Source organism: Bison bison, unplaced genomic scaffold (assembly GCF_000754665.1).
Source record: "Bison bison bison isolate TAMUID 2011002044 unplaced genomic scaffold, Bison_UMD1.0 scf7180017864354, whole genome shotgun sequence".
In the NCBI taxonomy this organism is placed as follows: domain Eukaryota; kingdom Metazoa; phylum Chordata; class Mammalia; order Artiodactyla; family Bovidae; genus Bison; species Bison bison.
The window spans coordinates 5,709,805-5,730,351 of NW_011494926.1; the positions used below are offsets into that span (position 1 = coordinate 5,709,805).

Here is a 20,547-nt window from a genome sequence, read left to right on the forward strand (position 1 = left end):
TATCACTTGCAGTAAAGGCAGGAGTTTTGATATTAGGCAGGAAAGATAAACTTGCAGGCTGTACCACTTCCCAACAGCAGAGAAATCCTTGCTGTAGTGCCTCTAAAGCAAGCATGAAACAGTAGGAGCGAGAGACACCGAAGGAGGGCCAGGATGCTGAAAACAAAAGGTGTCCGTGTAGAAACTCCTAGTGCTTTGTTTGGGAAAAAGCAAGATTATTTTTCTTCTTGTCCTTTTTCTGTTAGCATTCATATGTTAGTAACAAACTATTCTAATCCAATCATAAGAATATTAGAATTATAAAATGTAATTGAACTTTGTTGAGAAATCGTTCCCCGTTCCCCTTTTTGCTTTAATTTTTATTTTTGTCTGTGAAAAGCAACACAAATTTTTTTTAGTTATTTTTTATTTCATGGTTTAGTAGATAAATCATCAGTAAGTTATAATTATATTAACAAGTTTCACTATGAAATGGACCATACAGGTGACCGAGGAACCATCTCAACATCTCCTAGACCAGTCTGTACGTCAGGAAAACCGGAACTGTCCTCCAAACACAGTAGAACACTCAAACCTGATGGACGTATGAGCCGGACTACTGCTGACCAGAAGAAGCCAAGGGGTACAGAAGGGCTGTCAGCTAGTGAGTCTCTCATGTTGAAATCTGATGCTGCGAAGCTGCGGTCAGATTCTCACAGTCGGTCATTGTCCCCCAACCACAACACCTTGCAGACGCTAAAATCTGACGGGAGGATGTCTTCTGGCTTCAGAGCTGAGTCCCCAGGCCCAGGTTCTCGGTCATCCTCTCCCAAGCCAAAGACGCTCCCAGCCAATAGGTCTAGCCCATCCGGTGCTAGTTCTCCGCGATCCTCCTCACCACATGATAAAAATCTACCTCAGAAAAGCACTGCTCCTGTTAAGACGAAACTCGATCCTCCCCGGGAACGCTCCAAATCGGACTCTTACACCCTTGATCCAGATACCCTCCGCAAGAAGAAAATGCCCCTCACAGAACCCTTGAGGGGGCGATCAACATCACCAAAACCAAAACCAGTACCAAAGGATTCTAAAGATTCCCCTGGATCCGAAAACAGAGCTCCCTCTCCCCACGTGGTACAAGAAAACCTCCACAGTGAGGTGGTTGAAGTCTGCACCTCAAGTACTTTAAAAACCAATAGCCTAACGGACAGCACCTGTGATGAGAGCAGTGAATTTAAGAGTGTGGATGAAGGTTCAAATAAAGTGCATTTCAGCATAGGAAAAGCACCACTGAAAGAGGAACAGGAAATGAGGGCATCCCCCAAAATAAGTCGAAAATGTGCTAACAGGCACACCAGGCCCAAGAAGGAAAAATCCAGCTTTCTCTTCAAAGGAGAGGGATCCAAACCTTTGGAGCCAGCCAAACAAGCCATGTCCCCTTCCGTGGCTGAGTGTGCACGGGCCGTCTTTGCCTCTTTCCTGTGGCACGAAGGCATAGTACATGACGCCATGGCTTGTTCTTCTTTCTTAAAATTTAATCCAGACCTTTCCAAAGAACACGCTCCTATAAGAAGTAGCTTAAACAGCCAGCAGCCTACAGAAGAAAAGGAAACCAAATTAAAAAATAGACACTCGTTGGAAATATCGTCAGCACTGAATATGTTTAATATTGCACCTCATGGGCCAGACATATCTAAAATGGGTAGCATCAACAAAAATAAGGTGTTGTCCATGCTGAAGGAACCCCCCCTGCATGAAAAATGCGAAGACGGGAAAGCCGAGGCCACTTTTGAGATGTCCACACACCATGCGACGAAGTCGAAGTCACCGCTCCCCTTGACGCTGCAGCACCTGGTGGCTTTCTGGGAAGACATCTCTTTGGCCACTATCAAAGCAGCGTCCCAGAATATGATTTTCCCAAGTCCCGGTTCTTGTGCAGTCCTCAAAAAGAAAGAGTGTGAGAAAGAGAATAAGAAGGCAAAAAAAGAAAAGAAGAAAAAAGAGAAGACCGAAGTCCGGCCCAGGGGTAATCTGTTTGGGGAGATGGCCCAGCTGGCGGTAGGAGGGCCAGAGAAAGACACCATCTGTGAGCTGTGTGGGGAGTCTCACCCGTACCCAGTGACATACCACATGAGGCAGGCTCACCCAGGTAAGCGGTTACGGAGTACACGTAAGCACTTTGCGTAAAACACAGATGCGGTAGTTTCTGACTTAAGCTGTTCCATGAATTACCTTAAAGTACAGGGACACTTTTGCCCAGAATTTATAGTTTTCTTAGAATGTAATTTTTAAAGTGCTTTATCAATACAGTATAAGTTTTGTGGAAAATAGGTAAAGAAATTCTAATACTGCAATGGCAAGGCAGTTTAGTACTGTTTCATTTTAGTGTTATCACATTCTGAGATATTGTTAACTTTTAAAATATTTTACATTTTACCCAAAGGATTGCTGTCTCACACAGTAGAAATAATATGTCCAAACACACAGGAGAGGTCTCAACGTTAAATCTCCTTTAACTGTATTGTTTTCCTGTTCAAAACTGCAAATTAAATTAGATTATATTGATTTCTATGGGCCTCTTCCTGTGAAAGAGATTATCAACTGTTTCATCAGAAGACAGTATTTTAGGTAAATGTAACTATTTCTATAACAATTGATTAGTATTGCAAAATTCACCTGTTATGGATTTGGGTAGATGCTTTTCTCTTCCTACATATTACACTGAAACCTTTTGTAAAATATGCGATCTGTAAAATTTACCATTCGTACAGAATGTTTTCTGTCTATTTTGTCCAAATTTATGGCATGCTTAAATAAATCTAAATGTTCCCATGTCTTACATTTCTTTTCATCTGCCTATGTAGAGTATCTTCAGTATTTTAGACATCATTTAGTTGATTACTTTCTGGTCATACATGCAAGTTTGCTGATATAACTAATAGCCTCTGGGGGCAGGGTGGGAGGGGGTGGGTAGAAAAAGTGAAAAAGTTAGATACTTGCTTCAGTACTTTGCTTGCTTTGAGAAGGGAAATCTGTCATTTATGCATAGGTAGCAAGCATCAGACTATTAAGGACTCTTAGGTGTTCAGTATCTATTTATGTGCTTACTTCAAAGGCTGTGGCCGGTATGCTGGTGGACAAGGTTACAATAGCATCGGGCACTTCTGTGGTGGATGGGCTGGTAACTGTGGCGACGGTGGCATAGGGGGAAGCACGTGGTATCTGGTGTGTGATCGCTGCAGAGAAAAATACCTCCGGGAAAAACAAGCTGCTGCCCGGGAGAAGGTAGTTTTATTTTGTTCTGGCTATACTGTGAATGATAAGGATAAACCTTATAAAAACCTCTTTTTAGCAACATGGAAACTTAGAACTCTAGAAACTCAAACAGGGGCTCTGAAACAATTAGAGGAGTGGGCTAGGGAGGGTGGTGGGAGGGAGGTTCAAAAGGGAGGGGACATATATATATATACCTGTGGCTGATTCATGTTGAAATTTGACAGAAAAGAACAAAATCCTGTAAAGCAATTACCCTTCAATTTAAAAAAAAGCAACAGGGGCTCTGTAACAACCTAGAGGGTTGGGATGGGGAGGGAGATGGGAGGGAGACTAAAGAGGGAGGGGGAAAAAAAATCTCTTTATAGGAACATGTCATCAGACAGCTTCATATAGTTGATATTAAAAATCAGCTTTTATAATAGGAATAATATACAAATTTGATTTATGCACCAGGTCAGCTGTTTTTAATGACAAAAACAAATTATGTCTTGGGATAACACAAAAACAACCATTGTGTAGCATACATACCCTGTTGAAGATGTAATTTTTTTATTACTTGTGTGCTACTCAGTCACCTGCTTACATATACATAGCTTTCCCTCTTCACCTTTTCTCTCTCTTAATTCTCTTTTCCTTTTCCTTCTCTTTTTTCTGCTGTTTATCTCCTCTCTTTTTCTTAATACCTAGTTATATTAAGGATTTATGGAAAGTGAGGATCATTCACATTAGTGACACACCTAACTGAAAATATTTGCCAGATACACACACACACACACACACAAGTTATTAACTCTTTTATTTAAATAATTACATGTAGATTTTACTAGTTAGGTTTTTAACTTTCAGCAAAAAGATAAAAAAATACAGTTTGTATTTGATATAAATTAGTTTCAATCAGTTCAGAAACATGAAGTGAATGTTGTTTTTGGTAATCACTATTATTGTTTTAAAGTAGTTCTATGAGTGTTTAATAATTTGTATTAGCAATTCAAAAATATTTAGGTTAAGAAATCTCATATTTGAATATAAGTAGGAAAAGATCCCTAAAAATTCTCCCTCCAGGTCAAGCAGTCTAGGAGGAAGCCGATGCAAGTCAAGACTCCGCGTGCCTTGCCCACCATGGAAGCCCACCAGGTGATTAAGGCGAACGCCCTCTTCCTGCTGTCACTGAGCAGCGCTGCCGAACCCAGCATTCTGTGTTACCATCCAGCAAAGCCATTCCAGTCTCAACTCCCCAGCGTGAAAGAGGGCATTTCTGAGGACCTTCCTGTTAAAATGCCTTGTCTCTACCTGCAGACATTAGCTAGGTAATGTCACTTGGCTGTTTTTTTTAAATCACTTTGGAAATTGCCTGCTGGCATGACTTACCAACCAGCAGTTCCATTTTGAGAAGCAGAGTTATGTAGTTTGTTTGTTTGTTATTGTACTTATAATTCAAGAAAATGAACAGAAAACAAAAATGAAAATATGAGACTAAGTACATTTGGGACATTGGAAAAAATCACCAGGAATGCCAAGTACAACAAGCCTTCAGCTTCAGTCACCTGCTTATTGTACTTATACTAGCACCTCTGTGTTCCAGTTTGAAAAGGATAGAATCAAATGGTAAAACATGTAAAAGTTGATGGCAAACTCTAATTATGAATTTTACAATTTTTAGCCCTTTGGGGAATAGATATATCCCCCCTAACCCGTGAAACATTTCATATATCTCTAATCTCTTTCACATTTCACTCTAACACGCGTTCCTACCATAAAGGTCACTACCTATACTCCAGTAGTCCATGTGAGACATGTCATCGGCCTGAAGCAAGGCAGTGATGATGGGGAAACAAGAAGAGAGAATAGTGAAAGGGAATCCAGCGTCCACAGGCCTGAAGGACTGGTCATGGCTGAGGGCTGAGCCCTCTGTGACACCAAGATATTTTAGCTTAAGGCACCCAGATAGCTGGTGGGATCACTCACTGAAACACTGGAAGATGAAAAAGTTCTCAAAAGGAAAGAAATTCAATTTGAAATGTTTGTGGTACCTGGAATACCTATGTGTAAAATTATCAGCCTTCTATTTCTTCCTCCTTAAATCTGCCACTATTTTAATACTCTACACTCCTCAGTTATAGATGTATGAGTTATTTTTGCTTTTACAAAGGAGGTTAAAAATGGAAAGTGTCTGTATTACCATCATACTTTAAGTTACTGGGTTTGATTTAATGCAGGCATCATCATGAAAATTTCGTGGGCTATCAAGATGACAACCTATTCCAGGATGAAATGAGGTACCTGCGTTCAACATCTGTGCCAGCCCCGTACATATCAGTAACTCCCGATGCCAGTCCCAACGTATTTGAAGAGCCCGAGAGCAACATGAAGTCCATGCCACCCAGGTATTTGAGTTACTATATTTTTGTTGAGTCCAGTGTTTGGTGGAAGAGAGATTTTAAGTAGAAGAGAATGCTCTAGAAGTTCTTTGATATTGATGCATCCCTCCATCTCAGGAAGGAAGTCGCGTCAAGTGTCCTGACTATTAGAGCAGTAAGAAAAGGCGTGCGTTCAAGAATCAGGTGAGGTCCTTGATAGCAGATCCGGTTGGAGAGAAGAGATCACCTTTACTCCAATTAGTTATATACAACATCTATCATCTATTCAAACAAGAATGTACACTCACTTAGGCAGTGAGGACACAACATGGCCAGAGCTAGCCAGTTACTAGAACATATATAAGCTTTACTGAGGGCCATAGGATTTGAAACCAGCCTTGACCAATGGAAAAGAAACAAAAAGAATACTTTGTAAATTTGTCTTAGAAAGTAAAGAAAGGTATTTATCTTTTTCTTTAAAATGCCCCAATAAAAGAAATTACATAACCACCTTAATACTTTTGTAACTGTTTTTTAATGTTGTATAGTTAAAAAGGAAAAAAAAGAGGTTGGTTCCTGCTGCTGCTGCTAAGTCGCTTCAGCCGTGTCCGACAGCCCTCCTGAAAACCACTGAGTTCTCAAATAGTTTTAAGTATCATGTAACTGAGGCTAGGAACCAGTTCGTCATCTCTCAGTACACTGTGGTATGGCCGTGCTCCAGATAGAGCTTTGGGTAGCACCTCCAGAGAATGAGAAACCATAGAACACTTGGAACCAGAAGAAAATTGCATCCTTTCACTTTCCCTCTTATTAAGTTTCCTCATGTATATATTTTTGTTCTTCCTATTCAGTGCTATTATGAATATATCTGCCTGTTTTTCCTGAATATCATGACACGTGTCTTCCACCACAGTGCTTTTGCTTCTGAGAGAAGCTTAGAATATTTGATGCCTTTTCTTCTTTTTCATTTAAAATGCAAAGTAGATTTAAGAGAAGCAAAAATTTTAAGATGCAGTTCTGAAATTGGTCAAAATGTGATTACATTTGGAAAGATCCAATTATGGCTTAAAGGCTTAAAGAGGGATTGTCAAGTTGGCTTTGAATTTGTATTCTTCCACATGGTTCACACATTTGACTACGCTGTTGTAAACTAAGTAAATACAGTGTCACGTCATTCCCTTTTCCTCCTGAGTTGTCTGTCACCTTGTTCTATCTGCAGTTTGGAAACTAGTCCCATAACTGATACTGATCTCGCAAAGAGAACCGTCTTCCAAAGATCCTACTCCGTTGTTGCTTCTGAATATGATAAACAGCACTCCATCTTACCTGCACGAGTTAAAGCCATTCCTCGGAGAAGAGTTAACAGTGGAGACACTGGTAAGTATAAAGATAAAAAAGAAGATTGAGTGATCCTAATGATTTTATTTGTAGATTTTTTTGAATCTAATTTTTGAAGGCAGAGGAATGGATTAATTTTAAATCGTGGTAAACATTCCTTCTATGTGACACAGCCATAAATGTGCCTCTCTAAATTTTACATCTTAGTTGGAAGAGACACCAGAGATCATGTACTATTATTCAAGAATAAACTGATCTTTAAAATATATTACTTGTTAGGTATCTAAGCTGAATATTGCTACCATTATCCCTCCCACTAAGCTTCAGTAAATCAGCAGTTCCAATGACTTGACACTTTCACAATGATATTCTCAATAGAAACTTGTAACTCTTGTAAGTACTACCACTCAAAACAGATGATAAAAACTGGAGATATGGCTAGCTCTTAATCAGTAAAAAATTTTAGATAATCTGGACTAATTAGTATCAGCAGCCCCAAATTGAGGCTAATTGATTCTGTCTTAAAAATAAAGAAATCCAAGAAGCAAAGGATAACATGTTAATGGTTTATCAGGCCAACTACTTACTAAGTGAAGATCTGACCTAATATTTTTAAGTAGATGATTATGTATCTTATTGAAGATCTTTTAGGAAAATATTGAGGATACATTCAACAAGTATCTTTGGGCTCTTATTGAAATACCATTTGTTACAAAGCAGTCCACTCCAGTGTTCTTGCCTGGAGAATCCCAGGGACGGGGGCGGGGGAGCCTGGTGGGCTGCCGTCTATGGGGTCGCACAGAGTCAGACACGACTGAAGTGACTTAGCAGCAGCAGTCCTTTAGAAAATGCTGGGGATAAGATGTAGATTCCATTTGGGGAGAAAATAAATCACATTTTGTATAGTGTTATAGAAAGGATGAACTTTAGATTCAGACCTGGGTTCAAAACTTACCTTTGCAACTTAACAGGTATATAACTTTAAGTAAGATATTTAAATCTGAGCTTCAGTAAAAAATTGAAATCATTAAGATTTGTGTCAAATGCAAAAACAAAAAAATCCCTGAAGACACTTAAGTGAATAAGCTGGATACTGTTTTTTGAAATCACTGTAAATATATTAATATGTGTTACCTATGAAAATTGATACTTTTTTTTTCCCTTCAAACAGAAGTGGGTTCTTCACTCTTGAGGCATCCATCTCCTGAGCTGTCCCGGCTCATCTCAGCCCACAGCTCCCTCTCCAAAGGAGAACGGAACTTCCAGTGGCCAGTCTTAGCCTTTGTTATACAGCATCATGATCTAGAAGGTCTGGAAATAGCAATGAAACAAGCGTTAAGAAAATCTGCTTGTCGAGTTTTTGCTATGGAGGTAAGAATACATGAATAGGATTATTGATTCATTCATCATAAGCTTCATATAATGGTTCTGTTTAATGATGTCAGTTTTCTACTAAACAGAAATTGTGACAAATTAAGAGACCTCAGTGAATAGAAAATACCGTGTTTGCAACAAAATTAAACTCCTAGGTTTAGGAATATAAATGAATTTGAGTTTAAACACTCTGAAAAACTTCATTTCTACATTACTTTATTATCTGAACTGTGATAATATCTTCTTAAAAAAGCTTTTTATAATCACAGTGTCATTTCAGTTAGAGTAATCATGCAAAAGGGATCAGAAGTAGGGCTTTTGAATTATAAATTTAACAATGATAATTTATCTGGGTCTCTGTTCTCTGAAAATGGATCACTATATCATAGACTTGTATATATAACAAATCTCTTTTCTTTATCATGAGTAGGAAGTAACCTGCCATTCATCAGTGGGAACCACATGAATCTATATTTAAGTAAATAGCAGCTTGTGTAGAACTTAAGAAACATTCTAAACGCATGTTGATTCTAAATGCAAGTTGGAAAAAATATGCTTGTGTAAATTAATATTCAGACAAATTTTTGAAATGAAAAGTGGTTTGGAAAATATTTTGAATTGCATTTCATAGGTATTATATTCCCTACTGTTTTTAATTAGGGCCAGAATTACTGAAAGTGTAAGTTCAGTGTACTTTCAGTGAAATGACAATCAGTCTTCTAAAGTCTTCCCTTAAAATACTTGAGTCCCAGAAGGTTCTCTTTATTGTGGACTTATTTAACATTGTTTATGCAGGCTTTCAGGCTTCCCTTGTGGCTCAGCTGGTAAAGATTCCACCTGTGATGCAGGAGACCTGGGTTCGATCCCTGGGTTGGGAAGATTCCCTGGAGAAGGGAAAGGCTACCCATTCCAATATTCTGGCCTGGAGAATTCCATGGACTGTATAGTCCATGGGGTCACAAAGAGTCGGACATGACTGAGTGAGTTTCACTTTATCTTTCGTGCAGGCTTTCAACTGGCTTCTGTGTAACGTCATCCAAACCACTTCTCTCCATGATATTCTGTGGCATTTCGTGGCATCTCTGACTCCTGCTCCAGTGGAACCAGAGGAAGAAGAGGATGAGGAAAATAAAACAAACAAAGAAAATGCAGAACAAGTGAGCGAGACTCTTGGTTTTTTATTTGTCCATATTTTTATAGAAGAGTCAAACTCTCTTCAGGTAATACCATAATTTACATGAAGTCATTCACAGATTATATAACCTAAAGGCAAGAATACCAATTCAGAGCTATGAGCAACATACTAACTATGCTGAATGAAAGTTTTCTGTCTCCAGAAACACTGTCAATCAATTCTGGTTTCTCACTAGCCATCACGGTCACAGACAAAGCACTCAGTTGGAAGATATATACTGTCCAGTGCAATAAGATGAAGAAGGCAACATTATTATAGAGAAGAGCCATCCACTTCACAGCATTACTGTACGGCACAGAGAATGAAAACGAGATTGTGCCTGGACATGAGAGTCAACAAGTTTGGCTAGAAGGGACTTCAATTTTATAGGAGGCAGCCTGTATCATGGAAAAGCGTTGAGTGTGGACCCTGGAAGCCTGGGTTCCCGCCACATTTATACCTCTGTAGCTGTGCTTTATGGATCTCATTTATATTTCTACAGTAAAAAAGTAGAAAACTAAATCCTCAATTTAAAAAGCTGTCAGAATAGATAGAAAAAAAACAAAAGCTCAGTACTGTTTATAAGCATCGCATTTTTAAAACGTAAGGACAGAGGAAGAGTAAAAGTAAAAGGTTAAAAGTAGAAAAAGATATACTGGATAAATACCGATCAAAATTAGCTTGCTACAGCTAGTTTAACATCAGATTAAATAGATTTCAAGACATAATTATCAGTAGGGATAAGGAGGATCTCTACAAAATGATAAAAGAGTAATTCTGTATCTTCAGTGTATGCATGTAGTTAATAAAATAACCTTAAAGATATCCAATGAAAATCAATAGGGCCACAAGGGAAAATTGAAAACAATCCACGATTACAATGTGATGTTATCACACATTCATAAGAGCTATCTGTTTCTGTGTAACAGATACCCCAAAACCTACTGAATGGAAATAGTTCCTTACTGGCTCCCAACTTTGTGGGCCAGCAGTTTGGGTGGTGCTCAGCTGAAGGGAAAGGCTCATTTCTGCTAGTAGATTAGTGAGTATGCTGGAATTGATCCTCATATGCGGCATTTATTTGGTTTGGTGGTTTTATTTATAGGTGACCTTATCACTTTTTCCTTTAAAAACGTAAGCATAATTAGTTAACCTTACTGGATGTTTGAGGTGTGGTTTGGTTTTGTTGTTTACATTTCTACTACATCAGTATCGTTAAAGTACACATTTTCTTTTGTGGGAAAAATTCCTTCCAGCTCCCAAACTGATGAACTTGCCCGCCATTTCTGTCTTAGGAGAAAGATACAAGGGTATGTGAGCATCCGCTCTCAGATATAGTGATCGCAGGGGAAGCGGCTCATCCTTTACCACACACGTTTCACCGCCTGCTTCAGACCATCTCCGACCTTATGATGTCTCTCCCCAGTGGCAGTTCATTACAGCAGATGGCCCTAAGGTAATATTGTTTCCAAGTGTCCTAAGTACCCTGGAAAAGGAGTTTTCTGAAGCAGTCAAAGCATGAAATGCTTGAAAGACCTCTTTAAATACTTAAGGTAGAAAGAATCCTGTGTTATATGAATGATACCTCCCTCATTATGGTTGTAATTTAGAATTGCCCTTCGCCTCAGCTCATGCCTGTTGGCCGCTTTATAAATTGTGGGTAGTATACTTCTGAGTCCTCTAAATTGTCACAGTCTGAAACCATCTTCCTCACTTTCCTTTCTCATCTACCCCAAATCACATGTCTCAGTGTTCCTCAAGAGTAGAAACTTAAATGTTGCAAAAATGGAGAGGGCAATGAAATCTCAAAAACAGAATTCAAAATAGGGTTTTGAATTGTAAAGAATACCAAGAGATATGCAGCCAATCCTAAAATTACATTGAAAAGTATCTCCTCCTTTTAAGTCCTCACCGTTACTTTTATATTGTGAACTTTATCACTAGAGCCTCGTACTGGACTACACATATAAGTAAATCCTCCATTGGTTTTTATAAGAAACAGGTTGACAGAGTGACTTTGGCTACACACATTCCTAAAGATGAGACCAGCAGAGAAGAGATTCTGTAGTGCAAGAGTTTTGAAATACAAAGTGTGTTATACTCTGATGAATTAGTGTAGAATTGTTGGACTAATAAATTTTAAGAGGCTGTTATAGTTGGGATAACACTTGTCTACAAAACTGGTTTATTACCTCTTTTGCTTTTATAGCTTTGATCTTCATGTGTCGGTTTGGCTATATTTAAAACAGGGAGGCCTGGCGTGCTGCAATTCGTGGGGTCGCAAAGAGTCGGACACGACTGAGTGACTGAACTGAACTGAAAATGGATGAACTTTCCTTAGAATTTACATTGTTCAACAGAAATGATGTATATTTCTCCAAAAGCCAGTAGAAATCATTTTGTTTCTTGAATTTTTAAAATTTCTGATAATTGTTATTTTACCTACAGCATTAAGATTAGCTGCAGAATGCTTTTTTTTTTTTCAAGGAATTCCTTAGAGGTTCCTGAAAAAGAATTATTTAATATATTACTTATACTGTTTTAGGTGCTGGAGTCTGAAATTCAAGCAATCTGATCACCAGTTCCTCCATCAGAGCAATGTCTTTCATCACATTAACAATATTTTGTCAAAATCAGATGATGGAGACAGTGAAGAGAGTTTTAGCATCAGCATACAGTCTGGCTTTGAAGCTATGAGTCAGGTCAGTCATCTAACAGTTATCCTGTGTTATCCGGTTAATACTCAACAATGTACTGAAGGAGAAACTGAAAATTACTCCTAAACAATTTGCTACTTACTTTTATTTCTATCTCATGCCTATTTTATTATTGTGGAAGATTTCCATTTGAGTGTTTCAATTATGTGTATTTGTTTCTGGTAGGAATTGTGCATAGTAATGTGCTTAAAGGACTTAACCAGCATTGTTGACATAAAAACTTCAAGCCGACCTGCCATGATTGGCAGTTTGACAGATGGTTCCACAGAAACCTTTTGGGAGTCAGGAGATGAGGATAAAAACAAAACTAAGAACATCACCATCAACTGTGTAAAAGGCATCAATGCCCGCTATGTATCTGTTCATGTGGACAATTCCCGAGATCTTGGGGTAAGAAAGGAAGCTTAACTGTGGTTTGTCAGTTCTTTTCAGACCTTTATTAATCATACAGTCTCATTTCTGAGTTTTAGCAAAAAGGCTCTCACCTGGAACTTCACCAACCAAATGTCCTGTTTATATTGTCAAAAAACTCAAGTCTGAAACAGATTAATATGACTTGGGCACTGTGGAATACCCATTTTAAGACAGGATCTGATTATAAATATATGAAACCTATAGCTAAGCAAAATAAATATCTACTCCATGATATTTTACCTCCACACCCTTGTTCAAGCTATTTCCTTGGCCTGGAAGTCCTTCTCTTAAACTCTACCTTTCAGATTCTTCCCAAGTATAAGACCCAGCAGACAAATTCTCCCACAGTACCTCTTCTATAAAAGTTACTCTTTCTCTCCTCTGGATTCTTTTTTACCTTGCTCTAGTGGCACTTAATGCAGTTTGACCTGTAGCATAATTAGCCTTCAGTTTTTAATCCTTACCCCCACCGTCAGAAGGGAGTTGGGGAAAATTCCTGGATTAACATATATAATCATACTATATATTCCCCCTAGCTCTAGCCTGTCTACATGTTTCAACTGAATTGAGCAGTCTTTAACAAAAAGCACTGGAGAAGAAAAAGCATACTATTTACTTGAATATTAAAGGCCAATTAGAATATAAAACCAACTGCTAAATTCCCATGCTTCTACCCCATTTTTGAGAAAGAATACTTTTTAGAATTCTTTCCCTCAGAAAGAAAGTGGCCTGCATATACAGTATTAATAAGTCCCCTTGGGCCATTGCCAAGCTGCTCCTATTCCATTTGTATATTTCCTTTCCTGGGGAGAGTCAAAGTGGTGGGTTTGGGTCTCAGATGACCTGAATGGAGAATGCCAACCACAGAAGTTCAGTCTACAGTCAGAGCATTCCTTGCTGTCTGCAGTCACCCCAACTTCTGTCCATCAGCACAGATTGAATAAGAAAAGGCTTAGCTACTATATCACTAGCTTATCACCTCTTGAGACCCAAGAGTTCAATTGGTACAACTACTTTATCTTACTTGAAAGTCAAGTGTAAGAAATCATAACATTTTTCTGACAGGAACTCACCGCTCAGTGCAGTGTTATCTTTGATTCATATTTTAAGCTAGAATATACTTTCCATCAAAACAGTGGTTGCAATCTAACATTTTGTCTTTTAGGAGAGATAATCATGGTTCAGTTCAGTTCAGTTCAGTCGCTCAGTCATGTCCGAGTCTTTGCGACCCCATGAATCGTAGCACACCAGGCCTCCCTGTCCGTCACCAAGTCCCGGAGTTCACCCAGACTCACGTCCATTGAGTCAGTGATGCCATCCAGCCATCTAATCTGTCGTCCCCTTCTCCTCCTGCCCCCATTCCCTCCCAGCATCAGAGTCTTTTCCAGTAAGTCAACTCTTCGCATGAGGTGGCCAAAGTATTGGAGTTTCAGCTTTAGCATCATTCCTTCCAAAGAAATCCCAGGGCTGATCTCCTTCAGAATGGACTGGTTGGATCTCCTTATAGTCCAAGGGACTCTCAAGAGTCTTCTCCAACACGTGTAATATTCATTTTGTACAGATACGCTGACATCAGCTTTTCTCTTAGGAAGCCTCCTCTGATTTATATGCATCCTTAGGACTCACACAGTGTACTGTGTGTCCCCCAGCCTTCCCATCACACTGCCTTAAACACAGCATTTGTTAATTTGAATTGCATCAGCCTATAGCACTTAAAAGTATACAACTCTCCAAGGAATTCATATGTCCATCTATTTCTTGATGTACTTGCGTTAAAACGTACTCAAGGTCTCTGAGTCTAGTACCAGTATGATTCTTTCCAGTACTTAAAGATATTAAGTTTCTTTTGCTACTGTACTTTATATATTAAATGGTCCTTCCCTAATTTGGCAAAGATCTCAAGGGGATAGAACTCATCACTCTCATGTGTCCTCCCCCAAGTCCCTATGGCTGTCTGGGGGCACTGTGATTTTTCAAGTATTTGTTGCTTAAGCTACCTGCCTTCCTCCCTTTTACACCAGAAGCAATGAGAATAATGTAATAAGAATGGGACATAAGTAGCAAGGTGAATTGTTGAAAGACTTCATGATAGAGACAGAATTTAAATGATTAGACTTTGGATGAAAAGAGGGAATGCCAGCCTCCTCTCTCAGAGCCCATAGAGAAGGACTGAAATGTGTGATTCAAGATGGAGTTTGTGAGGATAAGAAAAAGACTGGAGTTGTAGGAACTGTGATTGGTTTGACAAATGGAATGAAGTCAGTTTGGAAGGCCTATAAAAGACAAGCAGAAGAGTTGATATGATATTGATAGGCTGTAAGAAATCACTGTCCGTTCTAGAGCCAGGAACATGGCATAATAACTATTTTGAATTGTTTATTTTAGAATAAAGTCACCTCAATGACCTTCTTAACTGGCAAAGCAGTAGAAGATTTGTGCAGAATAAAGCAGGTAATTAAAACTGCCATTAAATGTTTTTACTGCCCTGGTAGAAATTTCTTCTTCTCAGTCTCCACTGTTGAGTTCTAATTTTGGCATGCCACAGTATTATAGGAAATCATCTCTTTTCAAAACACTAAATTGGCAAATAGTCCATGTATGGGAATAGTTATAACTGTCTCTGTTCTAGACATCTTACCCACTATTTTCCTACATGTTCTGTAGTCATGAGTAAGTATACTGTGCCTACAGCCCTCCACCCTGACTTCTGCTCCCCTGCAGAGATTCAGGGTGCCTTAAAATTCTTCATAGATTCGATTCACAAATGCCACTATAATTCAGCCACACTTCAGATTTAAATGTAGATTATTGTCCTGTACCTTGAAAATCTTTCAATTTACAGCAGTGCAATATATCCAGGTTAAAAGTCAATATACAGACCTAGTCTATAAACAAGTCTTATTTGGGCTTATGACAGATGCTGTATAAACTCATTCCCTTGTGAGTGAATAGTGTCAAAAACCATTGTACAGTACACTGAAATTTAATCCTTGAGAAGAGTTAGATTCTCAATGAAATATACTGAAATAAGTCATCACAAATGTGAATTTACATAGTATATAATGTTTCTTCAAAAGTAAAACATATTAACTAACTGCACAGCTAAAATCCTTGCTTTAAATGTGCTTTCATGTAAAGATGCACAAAACAGGACTTCATTGCTGATCATATGAGTATTTCTACTTACAGGCAGTATAGATACAGTCATGAAAATTGTTTCCAGTGGTTTCACTTATGTAACTTGCGCTCGGAAGCCATATAGTACATATAATGTAAGCAGACCTGTATTTTAATTCTCAACTCCACCACTTACTAGACTCCTGCCATCTGTGTTAACTTTCTTTCTTCATCTGCAGCTATTATAGTATTGCTTATCTTTACAAGATTTAAATAAGATAATCAATGTGAAATAATCCAATACACTTTCTGTGTGTACAGTTATTTGTTATTTGAGCTTACTGTTACTAACACTAGGACATAGTAACCACTGTTATTAAGTCCAGGACAGTAATAAAATAGTAATCCACTTGTATCAGGTTTCTATCCCTTTTCTGCTCCCCTAGGTTGATCTGGATTCCAGGCACATTGGTTGGGTAACAAGTGAACTTCCAGGAGGGGATAATCACATCATCAAAATTGAATTAAAGGGTCCAGAAAATACACTGAGAGTTCGACAGGTTAAGGTCCTGGGCTGGAAGGATGGCGAAAGCACAAAAATTGCTGGCCAGATCTCAGCCAGTGTGGCCCAGCAAAGGAACTGTGAAGCTGAGACTCTGCGAGTGTTCAGACTCATTACATCTCAAGTGAGTGTCCTTACTACACATATTCTAGCACAGGATAAAAAAAAAAAATGTATTACTTCAGTAATAATATCAAGAGCCTAAGAAAGTATTTTGTTCAGTTTATTAGAGATTGTTAGCTACAAGTTTGGCCCATTTTTTTCTTCTCATAGCCCAAATTCTTGTATTTTATTTTGCATTCATAATTCTGAAAAGTAGAGGTGTACAGTAAGAATAACATAGCATTATAAAACCTGCAGAATGAGCTGTTGAGTCCTCCAGCCTTCACAGTGCTAATTCCTGCCATTAGGTTGCTCTCACCTCCCTGTCTTCTTCACCAGGTATTTGGAAAGCTCATCTCTGGAGATGCAGAACCCACACCAGAACAAGAGGAAAAAGCACTCTTGTCATCACCTGAAGGAGAGGAAAAAGTATACAATGTATTTATTTATATTCTAAAAATATTTATTTCCCTATTCCATTTTCTTTTGTTCAGTGGAATAATCCATATATTGCTACGTATTTTAATGTATATGTGATACTAGTTTCTGTGCAGTTAATATTTTTTACTTTAATTAGAAAGAAGGTAAAGGAACTATCAGAAGATACTCACTTTTTGCTCATGTATGATCTAGCTGGTATTTTAAGTAACAACAAAATTTGCTCCAAACCTTGGGCTGTTGCGTTTAAATGTTGTCATTTGTAAAATCAGCTTCGTTGTTGACTATGCTGTGCACTTCCCTCCATCTTCTCTGTCCTTCACAGTTCAGCTCAAAAATCCTGCCTTCTCCATGGGCCTTCTTTATGATCGTTCAAGGCAAATCATAAAGAAGGTTCATGGCGAAGACACAAAGAAGTGTTTCCTCTGCTAAACTTGGTAGTAATTTCTGTGTCTCTTCTTGGTTTCCCTCTTGTTGGGTTTATCTGTATACTTGGTTTATTGTTGTTTAGTTGCCCGGTCATGTCCGAGTCTTCGCGACCCCATGGACTGCAGCACTCCAGGCCTCTCTGTCCCTCACCATCTCCCAAAGTTTGCCCAGTTCTTTGAAAGATATTTTCAAGGACTTACCTAAGCTACCTCTGTGCCTTCTGACACAGAGGCAACTAAATCATCCACATTTTTCTATCTGGAATCTGTTTTTTTTAAAAAAGGATTTCATAAACTCTGGTAATTATTTTTCAGCATCTTTTGGAGATAACATTTTGACAACTATCAGACTGAGTACTCATTAAATCAAATGAATTTTAGCAAATGGCAATTGTTTGCTGAACAACCTTGAGAACTGGTATCAAGCCCTCAAAAACCTTGCCTTCTGTTCTTAAACTTGCACAGTCCATCCCTTCCCTCCCCAAACAGATAATCAGGGATACTCTTTAGTATATAATCACTGTATTAAATATGTGAAAAATTGCACATGTCATAGAATTTCAGAGTATGTTGAGGTTATTGTCCCTGGAGTGGACAGAGAAGGCTTCTTGGAGGATATTAGACTTTGAGTTAGACCTGAAAGAGAATGGATGAAAGTTAGATTAAGAGGATGAGAGGATGGGAGCCTTAAAGAGGCTTGCCAAACAGTAGAAGAGTGTATGCTGAGTCATTGGGGATGAGTGGGAAAGGTTTGCTAGTGGTTGGATACCAGTGAGATAATGTGATTTTTAAGGGAAGCATTTTTTTTAAGTCAGATTTTTGAAGTAAAACTTACATACAAAATCATCCTTTTAAAATCATTTGTTTTGAATTTTGACCAATGTGTACAGTGGTGAAACCATCACAAGCAATTTTTAAAACACATTCCCCTCCACCTCCCAGAATTTCCCTGTCATTCCTCTGCATTCAGCCCTCTTATCTCATTCCTCCCCCATGGCAACCACTGAACTATTTTCTGCCCGTTTTCTGCCCCTATAGTATTGCCATCCCCTGGTGGCTCAGACGATAAAGAATCCGCCTGCAATGCAGGAGACCCGGGTTCGATCCCTGGCTTTGGGAAGATCCCCTGGAGAAGGAAATGGCAACCCACTCCAGTATTCTTGCCTAGAAATTCCCATGGATGGAGGAGCCTGGCAGGCTACAGTCCATGGTGTCACAAAGAGTTGGACATGACTGAGCGACTTCACTTTTTATAGTATTGCTTCTTCCCAGGTTTTATTTAATGGAGCAGTAGAGAAAATAGCCTTTTTGTCTGATTTTTTTATAGGTAGTATAAGAATATGTATCAGTTGTTTGTTCTTTTGGTTGCTGAGGAGTATTCCATTGTATGAGTTTACCATAGTTTATTTATCCTTTCACAAATTTCTGATAGATGTTTGTGTTGTTTCCTCTATTTAGCTATTATTAATAAAACTGCTGTCAACATTAGCATACAGATCTTTGTATGGACATGTTTTCATTTTTCTTAGGTAAATACCTGTGAGTAGGATTGCTGTATAAGTATATGTTCAACTTCCTAGGAAACTGCAGATTCTTTCCAAAGTGATTAAGCCATTTTACATTTTTACCAACAAAGCATTTCCAGTTGCTCCACATCTCCTTGACAATACCTGATACTATCACTCTTTTTAGTTTTATACATTCTTATAGGTGTATACTTGTATCTTGTGCGTTTTTTAACTTTTTAACTGATTTTTATTATTCATGTATTCATTTTTGGCTGTGCTGGATCTTTGTTGCTGCCCTGGCTTTTCTATCCTTGCAGCGAGCAGGGGGCTACTCTCGAGATTAGGTGCACGTGCTTCTCATTGCAGTGGCTTCTCGTTGTGGAGCATGAATGCTAGACCATGTGGGCTCAGTAGTTGTGGTTCCTGGGCTCGAGCACAGGCTCAGTAGTTTTGGTGCATGGACTTAGTTGCTCTTTGGCATATGGGATCCTCCCAGACCAGGGATCTAACCCGTGTCTCCTGTATTAGCAGGCAGATTCTTTACCACTGAGCCACCAGGGAAGCCCCTTGTAGTAGTTTTAACATGGATTTCACTAGTGACTAATAATATTGAGCAAATTTTTATGTATTTATTTGCCATCTCTGTAGTACATTTACCAAAATGTATATTAAGATTTTTTACCCATATTTTTTATATTGAGCTGTTTGTGTTATTATTGGTTGGAAGATTTCTTCATGTATTCAGGATATATATATAGGTCTTCTACCAAATACATGTTTGGTAAAAATACATTTTCAAATATTTTCTCCTAGTCTGTGACTTATGTTTCAGAGAGAAGTTTCTAGTTTTGATAAAGTTCAGTTTATCTTTTTTTTTTTAATGACTCATGATTTTTGTGTCTTACCTAAGGTCACGAAGATTTTCTCCTGTTTTCTTCTAGAAACATTAGAAGTTTAGTTCTTTTATTTAGAACCATATATATTTCAAGTTTTTCTATACAGTGTAAATTAAGAGTAGAGGTTCTTTTTCTTGATGTGAAGATATTTGATTCTTTTACTGCCATTTGTTGAAAAGACTATCCTTTATCAGGAATCAGTCCACCAGAAATGTATAGGTCTGTTTCTGGACTCTGTTCTGTTTCGTTAATCTATATGTACATTCTTACACCAACATCAGGCTATATTGAGATTCAGTACATTCCTTACTGTAGCTTTAGAGAGATTCCAACCAAGTTCTTTTTCAAAGTTGTTTTGGCTATCCCAGGTTCTTTCCATTTCCATATAAAGCTTAAAAGCAGATTATCAATTTCTTCTTCTTCCACAAAAAACATAAATTTTGAGGGGAGGAGCAAAGATGGCAGAGGAGTAGGACGGGGAGAACACTTTCTCCCCCACAAATTCATCAAAAGAGCATTTAAACGTCGAGTAAATTCCATAAAACAACTTCTGAATGCCGGCAGAGGACATCAGGCACCCAGAAAAGCAATCCAACTCTTCGAAAGGAGGTAGGAAAAAATATAAAAGACAAAAAAAGAGACAAAAGAGGGAGGGACGGAGTTCCGTCCCGGGAAGGGAGTCTTAAAAAGAGAGAAGTTTCCAAACATCAGGAAACCTTCTCACTGCCGAATCTGTGCCGAGCTTTGGAAGCACAGAGGGCAACATAACAGGAAGAAAAAATAAATAAACAATTAAAACTCAAAGATTGCGAGTCCTACGGTAACTCCCCCAGCGGAAAAGCAGCGCAGATGCCTGCACGTGCCATT

The 20,547-nt window shown here is 38.5% G+C and overlaps 1 protein-coding gene across 1 annotated transcript in view; it reads left to right on the forward strand.

Moving 5' to 3' along the window:
* Nucleotides 1-20,547, forward strand: part of MYCBP2 (MYC binding protein 2, E3 ubiquitin protein ligase) — a 269,123-nt gene that overhangs the window by 223,644 nt on the left and 24,932 nt on the right. Inside the window, exons 56-68 of the mRNA XM_010855138.1 lie at nt 485-2,128; nt 3,095-3,264; nt 4,318-4,562; nt 5,472-5,639; nt 6,832-6,989; nt 8,122-8,321; nt 9,332-9,481; nt 10,794-10,954; nt 12,044-12,200; nt 12,381-12,605; nt 15,015-15,080; nt 16,193-16,432; nt 16,750-16,927. Of these exons, the coding sequence (XP_010853440.1) occupies nt 485-2,128; nt 3,095-3,264; nt 4,318-4,562; nt 5,472-5,639; nt 6,832-6,989; nt 8,122-8,321; nt 9,332-9,481; nt 10,794-10,954; nt 12,044-12,200; nt 12,381-12,605; nt 15,015-15,080; nt 16,193-16,432; nt 16,750-16,927 (3,762 nt within the window). The remainder of the gene's footprint in view (nt 1-484; nt 2,129-3,094; nt 3,265-4,317; nt 4,563-5,471; nt 5,640-6,831; nt 6,990-8,121; nt 8,322-9,331; nt 9,482-10,793; nt 10,955-12,043; nt 12,201-12,380; nt 12,606-15,014; nt 15,081-16,192; nt 16,433-16,749; nt 16,928-20,547) is intronic.